Genomic DNA, 15,612 nt, shown 5'->3' on the forward strand with positions numbered 1-15,612 from the left:
AGTGATATGGTGGACAAAAGAAGTGAAAGAGCTTTTAGTGAATGCCAACATGGTCCCCTAAAGTGATGCACATGATTTATGGAAACAGATATCCAAAGACTTACTCTGTAGTCACTAGATGTCACATAAAATATGGGGAGAAAGGCCAGCCAAATGATGCACGTTGTGTACATTGTGAAACCGATAAACTTGGCTTCGTTGAAGTTCTCTGGACATTTCCTTGTTTTGAAGGCATATACAGTGCATAAGACTACGAGGATTACATCATATGTTAAGGAGATTAACATACTGGAATCTTTGACATTGCATTTCAATATGACAGTCTCTCTCTTCTCAGGAAGAGTGTACCGCCTGGTGCCAGGGGCCTCCAAGATAAGCCACACAGACACCATTACAATCTGTACCAAAATGAGACTCAGGCAGATGAAGACCTGAGAGCTGGGGCTGATGAATTTAGGCCTTTGAGCACCGTTCTTTACACCATCAAATATTCTGGCTATGCAGTTCGTTTTTGTCAGAAGGGCAGAGTAGCAGACAGCAAAGGAACTTCCTAACCCCAAACGACGCAGGGTGCAGATAGCTGGAGAAGGCTTGGCTATGAAGAAGAAAGTCATGCTGTAAGACAGGAAGACCCCGAAGAGCAATATGTAGCACAGTTCACGGCCAGAAGCTTTGACCAGGGGGGTATTGTTGTGCTTGATGAACACTGCAATGACCATAAAAGTACAAATAAAGCCCAGGCATGCAATGGTAACAGGACCTATTGCCCAAGCATCTTCCCACTTGATGTAGTCTTCTGGTAGATCATAACAGCCAGTCAGGTCAGCTGTGGGCCATTTTCCAGGCCCGCAGTCTGCACAAGTGAATTCATCAGCCAGGTACTCATAGGTTTCACAGGGAATACAAATCCAACAGCAGACATCTCCTGGTTGCATATTCTTCATCTCGTTAGGAGCACAGGGGTCACTGCACTGGGAGACAGGGACAGAGTTCCTGGACCAGTGGATAGAGTCTACCTCAAGTGACAAGGTTTCTGCCCAGTGACCAACCTTCACATAGGAGTATCTGCCTCCAGTGTACTGGAAATTGAACACGTTGTATCGTCCTATCCCATCTCCATAGGCATCAAATTTGACCATACTGTCTGCAGCATTGGGAGGGTTGAATGGAGCTGTGAAAAAAAAAGAAATAGAGAACGTTATTATCAAAACTGCAGATGACATTTTTCATTCCTTTGGCAAGCACAGACACCTGACAGCTTACAGAATCCAATTCAAGTGCCAACAGGTAAGTCGAGAGGTCTGTTATCTGTCTCATTTTTGAACCTGGAAGAAGAAAAGAAGTCAGATAATAGAACACTATTTCACTTTACTGCATGAGATATATTTGTAAATGTTAGATTACCAATGTCCTTACTTTTTTTACCCTGTATACAAATGAATTCTCCAATTATTTCCCCCAGTATGCACAACTGCTACCTTTCACATTTTCTCTTGAAAGAAAGAGGTCTGATTCTAACTGAGACTCAGCATTATTTGGTAAAATTCAGCTGTCATGACATAAGAAAAATTAAATAGTCAGATTAATAAACATCAAATTTGAGGCCAACAGTCTGGGATGCAGCTGAATAGAGTATTCGTTCTGAAAATAATGGAGAAGTAACTATGAAATCCTCAACAATTTCTTACTATGTCTTTTCCACTTCTCCCTGTGTCGTAGGAAGTTTTGAATCCCTTCTGTTTTGCTTCAGTTTTACCAGTTTCTGATATTTCTTGTCTGGTCCGAGGTTCCCAGCATGTGTTGCTTTGGTCCTATATCTTATTTGGGGGTTAGATGAAAAAAACCACAAACTTGATCTGTGACCTTCTGTGAAATCAATATTGTAACACTTCCAACTGGTAAACTCCAGAGAGTTTTTGTTTTTCTTCCAGCTGAGGCTCATGCAGGGAATGAAGAAATATTAAAAATGTAGGAGGAAATTGCATTTACCATGTGATTTATTGGTCGTTTGCTTTAGCATCAAAGGTGAACAGCTTTATAGGAAGCTGTTTATTGGAAGCAAGTTTTGGGGTTTTTTGCCATTGATGAGCAATAAAGGTGATTTCATTCCCCAGTGTCTTTGGTTACAGAAGTGGTTCCACTATCATTGCTGGAATAAATCTCTTTCCTTACATCTGTGCCCATGCTGTGCTTGAGCATGAGCAATATCATATAAGGATGTAATATCTTCCTCCACTTCAACCTCCAGATACTTTAGATTTCTTGCAGTAGATTTATTTAGCTTCTATAAAGCACTGAGGCTAAATTCTTTCACCTTTATTCCTGCAGAGTGTTACCTTATTTTGCAGTACTCCCACTAAAGGCAGTAAAAGGGACAGTGGTTTTTGGCACAGAAGCCCCAGTTGGAGCATTGATGCATAGCCTATACCCCCTCAGCTGCTGGACTTGGAGTGCATTTCTTTCCCAACTGTCTTCTTATCTTAGGGCAAGGTTGGAAGATAATTTACATCCACCTATAGTCTCTTCTGGGTTTGAGCCAAGACTTGGCCTGTTCTTATCCCTTCCCTCTCCTGCACTTTACTGCCTCACCTGCATCAACCACAGTGGTAGACAGCCTTGATTTACAGGATTACAGACTAGGTCTGGGTAACCCAGGAATGCGTAAGAGGATTATTTTATCTTTTTCTTCCCTGTTGGCATCTAGTTGCACTGCATGTAACCCAACAAGACGGCTGAGTGCACAAAAATTAAGGGCAGCATATTACTCCCCCAAATGGCCAGTCCTCCTGGAAATAACATGCTCTAAATTAAACAGGTATCTGAATTCAAAATATAGGTCAATAAGAAGAATATTAAGCAGCTTCACTTCTCTCCCTCCTCCTCTTCATGCACAGGCATGTAAGCTCTCTCATCCAGGAGTAGCATTAAAATGAAATCATAATGCAGCACTTAACAGCTCTTCAATAATGTGTTGTCATTGACAGTGTCTTATTTCATTATTCATAACACTTATATAGATTGTAGAAGCTGTTAACGCAGCAGCCCAGTTTTAAGAGCCAATTTATTCACTTCAGTGTTATACAGGCCAGCTCCTGAGGTGTGCCGAGAGCCTGTGACTTCTACTGGCACCACTGGAGCTGCAGGTAAGCGAGACAAACTGCAAACTGTTTGCATGGCTTATCTTCTGTCACGTGCACGAGTACCCCGTCACAAGTTATGTGAGGGTCAGAAATATCAGTACTTTTCAGGAAAGAGTTCCCCCTGTGTAACATGTTAAAAAACTTCTTAGTTCTGATAAAATATTTATCATTTAAATAGAACAAAGTATTTGCCTTGGACTTTGCAGGTAGGTCAAGAAGGCAAAGCAGGTAATCTCACGTATAGTTAGCTCAAAGCTTATGCGTATGTTGCCTTCCATGGGTCTGGTCCCACACTACAGATATGAAGAAAAATAATTTGTAGGACAATATGTTTTAAGTCAACCACAACTAGTAGCTTAAAACATTAATTTTTAGTCTCTGCTAATAGAGGAAAATAAATCACACTCCTTCAGATGGAGAGGATGAAATCATTTAACCAAACAATGATGTATTAAATTATAGTATGGTGAGCCAAAGACTACAAATGAGCCCACTGGGTGGCAGCAATTAATATACTGACTGATTACACATAAAATCACTAAGGCATTTTAACTGATATTTATCAACATATTCTAGATCCTGTAGAACTACTTCCAAAAAATCATGTTTTCAGAAAATATGATGTCATAATAATCATAAAAATGAGATGCTTATAGGAAAGAATGCAATATCATAAAAAAGCAGGACTTTATGTTTTAGAGTAACAAGAATAACTTTTGCATATTAATAGATGTCAGGCCACATCATAAGTTACTTAGAACTTTTTTGCAGTTACGTTTTAGTTTCGAGTGTAAATCTACAATATTTATAACAGGTATTTTTGGCAGGTATTTTTCAGGGTTGTAGCTAAGCTGGTTTGGATCTGATCCTTGGGATATGAGAGACAAGACTCTCTGGGTCTACCCATGCTGTTAGCTAAAAGTCTATCTGAATGACAATATAAACTTTGTTTCCTTTGAGCAGTATCTTTGAATCTTCTCCTCCCCTTGCACTTCATGAAATGAATTATCCTTATGCAAAGCAGTTATCCAAGAGAAATTCTATAAAAGAAGTTATTAAGGAAAAGAAAGGATAATTAAAAGTGACTTAAAGATAAACCAGCAATGTTTTGTGCTCCAGCTTGCAGCAGTTCATCAATGAAGATGCGACACCAGTGGCATTAATGAGAACAGGAGAAACCCTCAGGTATATGAAGTGCAGAAGACAGAAACCTATGGAGCCACAGTGCAGGCAACCCACCTCTGCCAGTTCACTGGAGAAATCCTATCGGAGGAGCGGATGCCATTGTGTAAGTGGAGCACAAACTCCTTCAGCTTCAGATAAGAGAGGAAAGACTGTATAGTTTCACAACAGTTTTAGTGGCAGGTATGGGTAAGAACGTAAAATAACATCATAGCTTCTATACAGTGAATTATGTCATTTTGTTTCTATCTTCCTACAGTGGTATTCCCTTTTCTAACAATCACATAGTTATCAAGTATTTGCTTATGTGTTGTTAGAAGAAGGTGGGTTGCTTTCATTTGGAAATTTTTATTATTTTTGGTGTCAGTGATATATAGTTCTTGGTGACATGGAAGATTTCAGAAAGAAAGTTCTGAAGGTGGGATTTATTTTCTTATTGGGCAAAAACATTATTTTAAGAGGTGGTATAGGAAATATTTTTAAAAATGCTTCTGATTCCACACATTGGCTCAGTTGGGTGAAAAATACTCCAGGATTTTTTAACCAGGGATGAGTAGATGAGGAAAACAAAGCAGTTTTAATCCTAATTAGGCACTGGGAAACTTTCAAGAAACAGAGCAGCCTAGGAAAAGATGAGCGTCATCTGAAATGGCTTGGAATCAGACAGGATTTTGTTTGCCAGCAACATCTTTGGGCCAGGAAGGATATTTCGCATACAGTCTTGCATATGTCTGGCACAGAGCTAAGTGTATAGATGTTGTCTTATAGAAAATATAATCAGTAACACTTCCTGCTAGGAATGATGACAGGTATGCCTACATCTGAGAACATCCTTCACATCCAATAAAACATGCATCTGTTCTTTGCTTGCAGAGTGTATTCTTTCAAAACAAGGTACAGATCAGAGGCACAACTCACTAGCTAGGAGGCAATTCATTAATAACAAGGCTTGATGAAAGCTCTGTAGTTTTTCAGCTCGGCAGTTTGCAAAGCTGTGGGATTTCATGTAGTTCAGAAAGAAATGTAAAAGGGACTATTGTGTGCACCAAAGGCAGATTCTTCAACAGCTTGTTGGCCCCAAAGACTTTCAGCCAATGGACTATAACCATATCGTGATTAAAAAGAAATGCAAATGTAAAGAGGAAACAGGCGGGAGTTTCTGAAAAGTTAGGTAAAACCTTTTTAGTCTCACTAGATGGTGCTGCAAAAACTCTGAACTTCTGATTTAAGACTGAAAAACAAGACATTTGTTTATGTACTGGAAAAATATAGTTTTTTTTAATGCCCCCTACTCCTTCCTGTTACACATCCTGGGCAATGCCTTTTTAAAGCACTGTAAGGAAGAACCTTGATAATAATACAACAGGATATGGTGTGTTTGTCCAATGGACTTGTCTGCATGTATGATGCCTTATCTTGAAAACTATGCATACATACTGAGAATACATACATCTTTTAATTTTCTTTTATTTTTATCTAGATATGGTTTGTTGAGGTCAAAGTGACTTATTTCTGCTTGGCTGAACATTCAGACTGAGTAATGGAGACCTGATGCACCCACTCTTGTTTCTGTCTCAGCAAAACGCAGCTGGTTTCACATCTGATTGGCAGAAGGGATGTTGAATTTGGTAATTTAAAAGTTATTATAGGGAAAGATCAGAGTGAAGTGTCACTAGATTGTACCTCTTCACAATTAATAAATAATGAATGGTCTTAAAATATCAGTTTTCACAGAGACAAGTAGTCACTTTTAACCTCTGCACCATCGTTTCTGGATGTGTTTGGGTCATATGCAGTATTGCTTTTTCTCCTTCAAGAAATGAATGAGTCTAATTAGTCTTCTACAAATGTAATTTTCCTATCTATGTCTACAGATTTTCTATTCAGCTCTATGGTTTCTCTCTCAGGTTAGAAACTTGTTTACTGTAGGGAACTTTAACATGTCATAGACCACCACAGTGTTCGCAGTAGTCAGAGATAGAAATGTTTCCCCAAGCCTAGTTGCAAAGATCTATCACACAGGTATTTGCATACGAGTTACTTATCCCAAGCTTCTGCCCTACAAAAGAGAATGAGTGTTTCTAGGGTTCACCTTAGAGTAGGTATCTAGGATAGCTCATCTGAATTGTACATGTTTTTTTTCTGCTGACCATAATGAGAGTGACTAGCTAAAATACACCTACAATATATGTAACTGAAGTTAGGTGAGATGAATATCACCAATATTTGGAACAGAAAGGCTCACAGCTGGAGTGCCAAGTGATATCACCTTGCACAAGCTCTCTGCAAGGTACCTGTGAAGGAGTGTCTCTTGCAAGCTGCCTGCAGAGGCTGCAGAGGCAATCTGAGAGGAGTCCAGGAGAAAAGTAATGTGGACACTGGCAAAACAAACTAAGAGAGATCTCAAAGATTAGAAGAATTAATTCAGCTTGTCATTATCCTCAGCCTGGCTGAACACAGAACCCCCTAGCTACCTTTCCTGTGAAATGCTTGCCTTAAGCATAATGTTTTAATTTTCAGGTGTGTGGTGTCCTCTTACTTGTGTGGCCTTTGGGTATGTGTTGTCTTTAGGACTTGGGGATAATGAACTAGATGCTAAGTTACAAACCTTCATCAAGGAACTTATGAAATCATTCTTATTTTTTAAGAAAATTTAAGAAATTAAAAGGGAATTTTTGATTTCTTAAAGGATTTGGATTTTGAGACACGGAAGGCAGAAAGCATGTAAATGTTTTGCAGTCATTATATTTCTCCTTAAAAATAGAAAACATCCCTAGAAATTAAGAAAATTTCTTGACGTTTTTTGGTTAAGGTTGCATTAGACCAACTTTAAAATAAATCAAACATTCATGAAAAAGCATCTGAGGTGTTTTTCTTTTTTTAATAAGTCTGCTAGGTTGATAATTGATAGGAATGATTTGTGAGATTCCAACATAGCAATGCCTTTCAATTGATACCATTCTTTTAATTTAAGATTATTCACTTTAGGAAATGGCTGGCACAAGAGGCAAAATGCATGCAAAGTAATTTATACTAGCAATCAACTTGCAATTACAAAGGAAATTAAACCATGGCTTTAACTGCCTAACTCCTCCCTCAGGCCAACTAGTTATTTTGTAAACAGAAGCAGGGGGAACCCATTCCCATTATGAAGAATTATGTCCACTGTTAGGGTGGCAACACAAAAGCTTGGGAGCTGGAACTGTAAATTCTATGCTGGCCTTTGGTATCTCTTGAAATATTTTGGTCTGAGGAAAAAATGAGTTGGCTGGTGAGTTATGTTACAGTTGCTGAACATGAGCATTGCTTTCAGAGCTTGAGATTTTGGTTGGGACTTTCTGCCAGTCCCAGGGTTATGAGTTCTCTGTGTCTGACTTGGACTGCTGGCTGAGGGACATTCTCATTTAACCTCAGTGCTGGGACTGGTGTCATGCCTTACCCCTGCCTTCTCAATACATCTGGGGTGCAGCTGAAGGAGGTTGAAGCTGTGTGTTAATTTTGCTAAAATTAACTTTTGGACTAAGGGAGGGACTCAGTTATGTCACAATGGCATGAATCTTTCTCTTTTTGGAGGTACCATTCCATGATGTGCTAATTCCACCTCAAGATTGCATATAGTAACTGGTGGCTAAGGACGTGTTGAATACCTAATAAAATTTTTTGTTCTCTTTGTCAGCCTGAAGGAAATATGAATAGATTCAGTTATTAAGATATTGAAGGAAGGTGGTTAAAACATTCTCTCCTCTGTGAGGACTTGAGGATTAGAGAGCTGTTTCCAAACGGTGATCTGAAGAATTTAGATAGTTTGCCCTTAGAGATCAGAACCAAATGAACCATGAAATAGACCCTCTGGCTGTTATTCCCTAATTGACTTGATATGGAGACACTCCCAAATCAGGTGGGCTGACAGAGATTTAATCACTTATAATGCAATACTATTATTTAGTAGTAGGAAACCTGTAGCTGTGATGGTCTAAGATTCACGAAATTTCAAGCTCCTAAGAAAAGCACTATTTTTTATTAGACTAGTCTATAGAAGGAGAAAGTGCAGAAGCTTTCAGGCACAAGGTGACTTCATTAGGTCATCAGAGAAATTGCTCAATAAATTTGACCTTCAATTATTTTGAAGGAACAGCTCTGCTTGGAGTTCAGTATATCAGGTTTTTATTTCCTCCTGGAAACACAATTTCACTTTGCAAACCGCCTCATTATTATCCATTTTCAGAGTGATTGCTGGGAGCTTTTCCTTCACTTCTTTAAAAGTATATAGTTTAGAAACACAGGGTCTGATCAAGATGCAAGACAAGATACAGCAAAGAGATGTTGTGCCAAAAGCTTTTCTGTCCTTTCCAGATACGTGGGCTGTCTAATAAAGGTATTGCCTCTTCCTACAAATCTTATGACTCTACGCTATTATTTTTGTTAAAAAGCTACTGAAAACTGTCAGCAATCACCCTACAAATTGCTAATAATGAGGTAATTTGCAAAATTAAATTGTATTTCCAGTAGGAAAATAAAACCATAAGTAGTGAATTCTAAGGAGAGCATCTTTTCGAAATAACTGAAGCTCAACTTTATTAAACATTTTGTGGAAAAAAGGATTTGTAGGATGCTTCGTAACTAGAATAAAGAAACAATGCTGCGGTGAAACACACAGAGGAACCTTTATGCTCAGACATATTATGCAGCTCAGTTATAGTACTTGGCACATCTGACATAATGTTGGTGGAAGACAAAGAACACTTGGAGTTCAGCTGGAAATGTAAATATTTCACACATCTTATGGTGTAAGATTCTGGAGCAGATCAGTTTTCTCTGTAAATATAATATGTGCATGAAAAAAGTGGCCTATATTTCTTTAACCTAAACTTCATTAGAGTGTCTATATTGGTAATGTAGTTTTCTTACAGAGCTCCTATAGCCAGTGGAGAAAATCAGACACCACCAAAGTTGGGCTCTGGCTAGACTGAGTTGCCATCAGGAAGGTGGGTAGCTTCCTCCTTCAATAGTTCTCCAGTTATTAGACTACCAAGTGAGTTGTGTCAAAGAAGGTATGAAAGCTGTCTGGCTTGAATTTTGGCCACTGATGGAGAAATCATCAAACTAATGTTTTCAGTAAGGCCCACCACACACATTAAATGTGACTCATCTTCCTTCGTAAAGGTTTGAGCCTGGATTTGCTTTTTACTCCTTCCCATACAATAATGTGATGGCTAGAAATGCACATCTACTAAAATGACAGGTTAAGTGAGTATTCAATAGAGTATATCTCCTATATGACCAGATGCTGAGTCAGCAAATCAAGAGGTGAAAGTGGGTTACTCACAACAATGAATTTCAGTAAAAAGATAGTGATATAAAGGATAAGAACTTCCAGCTTTTATGGTTATTCATGCCTATCACACACCAGCTGCAAAGGTAGCACATCACCTCTCCCAGCATCATCAGTGTTTACTGATGTGCATTATCCTACAACATGCAAGCTGCATGTCCTATTAGTACTTGCAAATACTTCTCTCAGGAAGAAAAGATGAAGCTGAGAGCACAGAATCATTTTTGCTAATGTTTTGCTCTGCTGAATCAGTTCAGCAACAGCAACAGCAATCACTGGACCTCAGGGGAAATGTAAAACGAAAATGTTGATTTATTTGCCTGTTTAATGGTGGAAGCAGAGACATATTGATAGGCTTAGACTGATAGTGTTTCAGAGATCTAGAAAGGACATTAACAGCACTGCCTCAAACCTTCATCTGACTTGAGATATTTTCTTATCTAAAGAACCTTTAAAGATGGACTTTTTATTCTTTTAGTTACTGGACCATTAACTTGCCATTAGCTATTTATTAAAATAGATGTGCAAATCTAATAGAGGAAGTTTAACAAACTTTTCCAGCACATTTTTGTCAGTTCCCAATAGCAGTTTCATTGAGTGTCTTATTTGCCACTGTCTGGTGGAGATCTCTCCTGATGTAGCAAGATAGTCTCTGTTAGCAAGCTGGCATCAAGATCTCGGATCAGTGATCAGCTTCTCCATCCATCAGGGCCATAGATAAATGTCATGGAAAAATTCCACTTTTGGAGAAACTATAGGTAAAATTTATTTATAGGGCCAGTGTATAGTTATTTATGGCAAGGGAAGGGACCACAAGAGCACAGCCTTCTGTTGTTAGAGGCAACAATGCTATTGCTGCTTAGATTAGAAGAGTCAAGCAAACCCAGCCCATACGCTTCTGCATATGATCAAGCATTTTCTAGTGTTTTGTAGCAAATTTAAGACCTACTGTAAAAGATAAAGAGCCACAGAAAAAGTGTTCCCACAGTAAGAGTGTGGGAGAGTTCTGTAGCAGAAACTCAGGAAGATGCTTGATGCTCCAGAGCTACACACAAACAGACAGCTACTGATCACTACAGAAATTTGACCTTGGCAACAAGGGATGATTCTTTTTAGAGCATAATCAATAGAAGGAAAAGCATGTATACAGCATATACAAAACATCCTGTGTATGGTGAAAAGACAGAAGAGATAACAAGAAGCTACAAGGGCAGTAATGGCCTCTGCAAGAAAAGGAAAACTGAGAAAAGAATCACTCTGGGACTGTCCTCTGGTTAAGGATTGTGAAACTCATTGGTGCTACTACCCAAACACCAGGAGGTTCTTCCTTTCTTTTTGGTAGAAAAAAAAGTCTGTTTTTTGATTTGCTGTTCACTTTTTGCCAATACAAACTCAACAATTGCACATCAAGTATTATCTTCTAATGTAGAACTGGGTCGAGTAAATCCAAATTGTAAAGAACAGTGAGTGCTCTTGTGAGCGTGTGCACGTGCATGTGTGTTTGTGCAAGCCTGTGGGTGTGTTTTTTGATCTAAATGTTCCATATGACACTGGTTGATACTGAGTCATGGAGTCAAAGTAATGTCAGATGCAGCCATTAGGGATCACAGTCCACCCTGAAAGACTCAGCTACAGAGTTACATGGGATTTCCGTGGCACATATTCTGTGTGAGGACTTTGTTCAAGGCTGTGCTTTGCTCATCTTTCTCACACTAATAGTCTCCCTGTTTGCACTGAGCATGGTGCAATTCCTTCCCTGGCTAAAACTGTGGTGTTTTCTCAGCTGAGCCTTGCATTTCAGCCACAGAAGTGGTAAACATTTCATATATATAAAGGAATTGCTGCATCAGCTTGCTCTGTTGTCCATCAAATTGTCTGGAATCTGTGTATAGCAGTGTCACACTGAGGAGCAATTGCACATACACATTTAGAAAGTTAATATCTCTCAGTCTTCAGAAGTACTCTTGACTTTCTTCTGTAGGAAAAGTGCTAGATATATGTGTGTCATTAGTCGAGAAGAGATGAGATGATTCACATACTGGCAAGTAGGAAGATGGGCTTGTAACAAGAAAAGCAAAACCGTAGGAGCTGAAAAGTGGATGCAAGACTGAGGGGGCTGGGGCCTTCAGACTGTGAGGTACATTAACCTTTGCTTTCTATTTATTGGCTGTTTGCAACTACCATTCACACCGTCACCATTTTTGGCTCTGTGCTGTTCTTCCTATGCACTAAAGAGATAGTGAGTTTTGGTGTCGAGATCCTACAAGCCAACTTAATGATCTTGGTAATTATTTAATGATTTACAAGCCTCAGGTTTAAGGACTTATGTTTGGAGATAGTGTCATTTCTGGCTTAGGGATGAACCCCTTTGCATCCCAATAGTGAACAAGTGAGTTGATGTTGATTTACTGCTCCATGACTGGAGCAAGGGGTGACAAAGCAAATCAGAGGATCAGTCCTGTTCCTGAGCCATGCTACAGTTAGAATTTTATGGACATTTTTGTTAGAAATTTCTCTGCTTCTGATACCCCTCTGCATGAATATGCGTGTTGTTCCCTCTGCCTTGAAGAATTTTATTATTCTTTGTATTCACTTGTTATATCCTTAGACAAAATACACTTTCATGGCAGGAAGAAGGAAACAAAAGGAAATGACTCACCCAGATAAAGGCAATGAAATATCTTCTTACATTATAGTCTGTGTCTGCTATCAAAATAGCCATAAATATTGCAGTGATGCCAAAGCAGACATTCTCTGAGATGCTTTTAGAGGTGTTTAGAAACATGGCTCTAACAGATGAGGAAGTGAAAGAAACCCACCCTTTAACACATTTATCTGCCAGGTCCATCCAGTTAGCAATCGATGTGAATTGTGTACAAGGTCAGTTTGTGGAGAGTACTCATACATAAAAGGAGTTTCTGCTCCATGAAAGTGCAGATCTAGTTGCTTTTTGAATTTGCTTTTAGAAGGTAGGTGTGATCTACTGGCCTAATTTTTTTGATAAAAATACTCACAAACACTTGCATGAATATGAAAGGTAAATTTGTGATATCCTTTCAGTCATTTCTCTGAAACTTTTGCCCTAAGTACTTCTTTTGATTCATGAGACCATTTACATAAAGGTTGTAAATATTTGTGGAAAATGTGTGTAAGTGCAAAAATTTAGACAAGGGATGTTTTGAGGTTGGGTTGAACTCCTTTCTCCCTTTGAGATAGAGAAAAATGACTGTCGCTGAGCTCGTTCGTTCTGCACTGAATGTCAGAAACTGGCAGAGATAAGCTGGAAGGGAGTAGTTTAGTCTTTGCAGAAAGCTGAAATAAATTCACATGCTCATCTGGGCTGCAGTTCAACAAATACAAGTACAGCAGTCATCTTGTGGCAGGTTTGCATGGAAATATGCTATGTGGAAGTGATGCAGGATTCAAACCAAGATCCATGTCTAGATTGCAGCACCAGGCTGGGCAGAAGGTTAGTGTCTCATTAATGCGGCTATATTGATTTGGTACCTTTGCACTGTGCTCTACTGGGTGAAACAAAAGCGTCTTTCAGAAATGTAGTGATATTAAGGTTATTTCATGAGAAAAGATAGTTTTCTACAGATTATGTTTTCAGTTCCACCTTTCCAGTATAATTATTAACTGCCAACAAAAATACAGGTTTGGTAAAAGATAACATTTGGCTATCTTTGGAGCTAGATGCCTGGGTTTGTGACTTTCCATAGTTTTCTTCATCACCTTTTGAAAAGACTAATTTTCTCGGGGATTTAATGAAAGTCCAGGACACACCTGGATTACTCAAAAGAGTAATTTATTTTCCCAATGTGTCACGCTGTCCCAGTGTGTCCCTATGGAATCCTTGTCCTCAGCCTCATTAACACTGCTGTGGTCATGTTCTGAGCGCAACCTCTGCCTTTTTTAGCCCCTAAAATAGCGCCTCAGCATGCAGGTGAGACTAACTGAGATTACTTCTGGAAGTGCTAAAGTGCTCTTCCATAGGAGGTAATAGAGCAGAATCTGGTCTTCCCTTCGGCTTTTCAGAGCCAAATTAGAGGTTAAAATGTAAGGGGTAGAAATCCTGAATCAAACTCTTTTCTCACATATCTTCTTCTTCCAGGTCGCAAGGAGAAAGAAGCAGACCTGACACCTTTTCACCTATATGCGGATGTCTTGCATGAAGAAGAATAATATAATCCCATGGTATGTCCTGAGCTGTCCCTCTGTTGTAGAGACGAGTTGGACTGGAAAAGAGAGCATGCATGGTTGGGGGATGAAAAGGCTGTACAAGTTTTCCTGCTTCTCCGAGCACTTTGTGCAGACCCTCGGTGTTTGGGATTCACATAACATTTGCCAGTGAAACAATAACTATTATAAAACAAGCAGCAGGCAAACACAGAAATCTGTGATTTAGAGAAATTAGGTTACGAAGCCTTCTGTCTCTTAAATATGTGATCTGAAAGCAAATAATTGCTCAGTTTTTCAGTCATGTGTTTCTCCATAAACGCAAAGTGTCTAATCTCATCCTCATTTACACACCCGCATGGGCACTGCGCAATCTAGAGATTTACGAGATGCATAAAGGCCACATTATAAATATGACAAAAGCAGCTGACTTTGTTACATACAAGACACAGACTATATAACTTCTTATTCACTTTTTCATAGCTCTGCTAAAGTGGTGGGTTGTATAAATATTCAAGTAGAGGAAACTGAGATGGAGAGCTATTTGCTCTTTTAGAGATGTCAAAGCAACTTCACCTAAATATGCTGCTACAAGTTTGAGGCCATTGCTGGCCTGTGGTTTCTGCAGACTTTCCAGGAATGGCACCCAGCTGGGTAAAGGCCAAAGGCAACATACTTCCAGAGCCTTTCTGAGGACTATGAGAAAAGTTGTTGCTGCTCTGTGTTTGGCTAATGCTGCATTTCCCATCATTTTGTCTATGGGAGCTCAGTGCTCAGGTCAGGCAGAGGAGTAGTGGCAGCAGGCAGTGGTGGCAACAGGCAGAAGTGCTTTCCTCCCTAGTTAGATGGGAAGCAGTGGTCCAGTACACCTTGGCTGTTGCTGCTGGATCTTATCTCAAGAGGCAGGAACATAATTTAATCTCTGCTCCTGCTCACTCAGGCCAATTACTGTTAATTAGTACCAAATGAACACATGAAGAGGCAGCATTTTATGAAAATCTCTGGCTAGATAACAGACACCATTAATAGGTAGGTCACTGACCTGCCATGCTGGCAAGAAAAGTTCTAATGAAAATTTTATTTGGAAGTTGTGCCCTAGAGATGACAACGTCTGTGTCCTGCTGCCAGCCCAAGTACCCAGCTTACATGGTGCAGTGTGTGACACACAATGCATCCAGGGTGCAGACTGGATTGTTTGCCATCATAGTCCCTCAAACCTAAATTAGAGGATGAAAAGATTCCACAGTATTTTAAATTCAGCCAGTTTACATCTATAAAGCCCTGAGCACCTTTGTCCGATCTTGCAGCTGACCCTGCTTTCAGCAGGAGGTTGGACTAGAGACCTTCTGAGGGCCCTTCTAATCTGATTTATTCTTTAATTTTATGATTCTATAACTTATGAATCTATATTATACACAATTAAATATATATATGAAAATATGCATGTATATTAAAAAAGTACAAAAATATATGAATATACACACATATTAAAAGCTTCAGGAAGGACTAAGCAGAAGGGGTAAATTTGCCCAAAGGAAAGCTGCAGATCCCCATCAGCAGGTACGTCTGCCAAGAGGCGTCTGAAGGAAGGAGAAGATAGAGAGGGCCATCAGGAAAACCAGGCTGTCAAAATCTCACTACAGCTCTGTGTGTATATATACCAGTGTAACTCTAATATAGAGAGAAATATGGGAAAATACTGTGCAGGTTCAACTGTTCCTCTGCTCTGAAATAGTAAGTCTCAAGTGTGCTTTCAGAGACTGTCCCTTAGCTGCTTTC

General features: G+C 39.3%; 1 protein-coding gene across 6 annotated transcripts in view; it reads right to left on the minus strand.

Annotated features, from left to right (window-relative positions):
* Positions 1–15,612, minus strand: part of GRM3 (glutamate metabotropic receptor 3) — a 111,316-nt gene that overhangs the window by 13,144 nt on the left and 82,560 nt on the right. For 5 of the 6 annotated variants that reach the window (XM_074869840.1, XM_074869838.1, XM_074869836.1 and 2 more), the window contains one exon: positions 105–1,171. In XM_074869840.1, coding sequence (XP_074725941.1) covers positions 105–1,171 — 1,067 coding nt within the window. The remainder of the gene's footprint in view (positions 1–104; positions 1,172–15,612) is intronic. The other variant, XM_074869841.1, reaches the window with a different exon arrangement.

This window comes from Strix uralensis, chromosome 5, assembly GCF_047716275.1.
Source record: "Strix uralensis isolate ZFMK-TIS-50842 chromosome 5, bStrUra1, whole genome shotgun sequence".
Lineage (NCBI taxonomy): Eukaryota > Metazoa > Chordata > Aves > Strigiformes > Strigidae > Strix > Strix uralensis.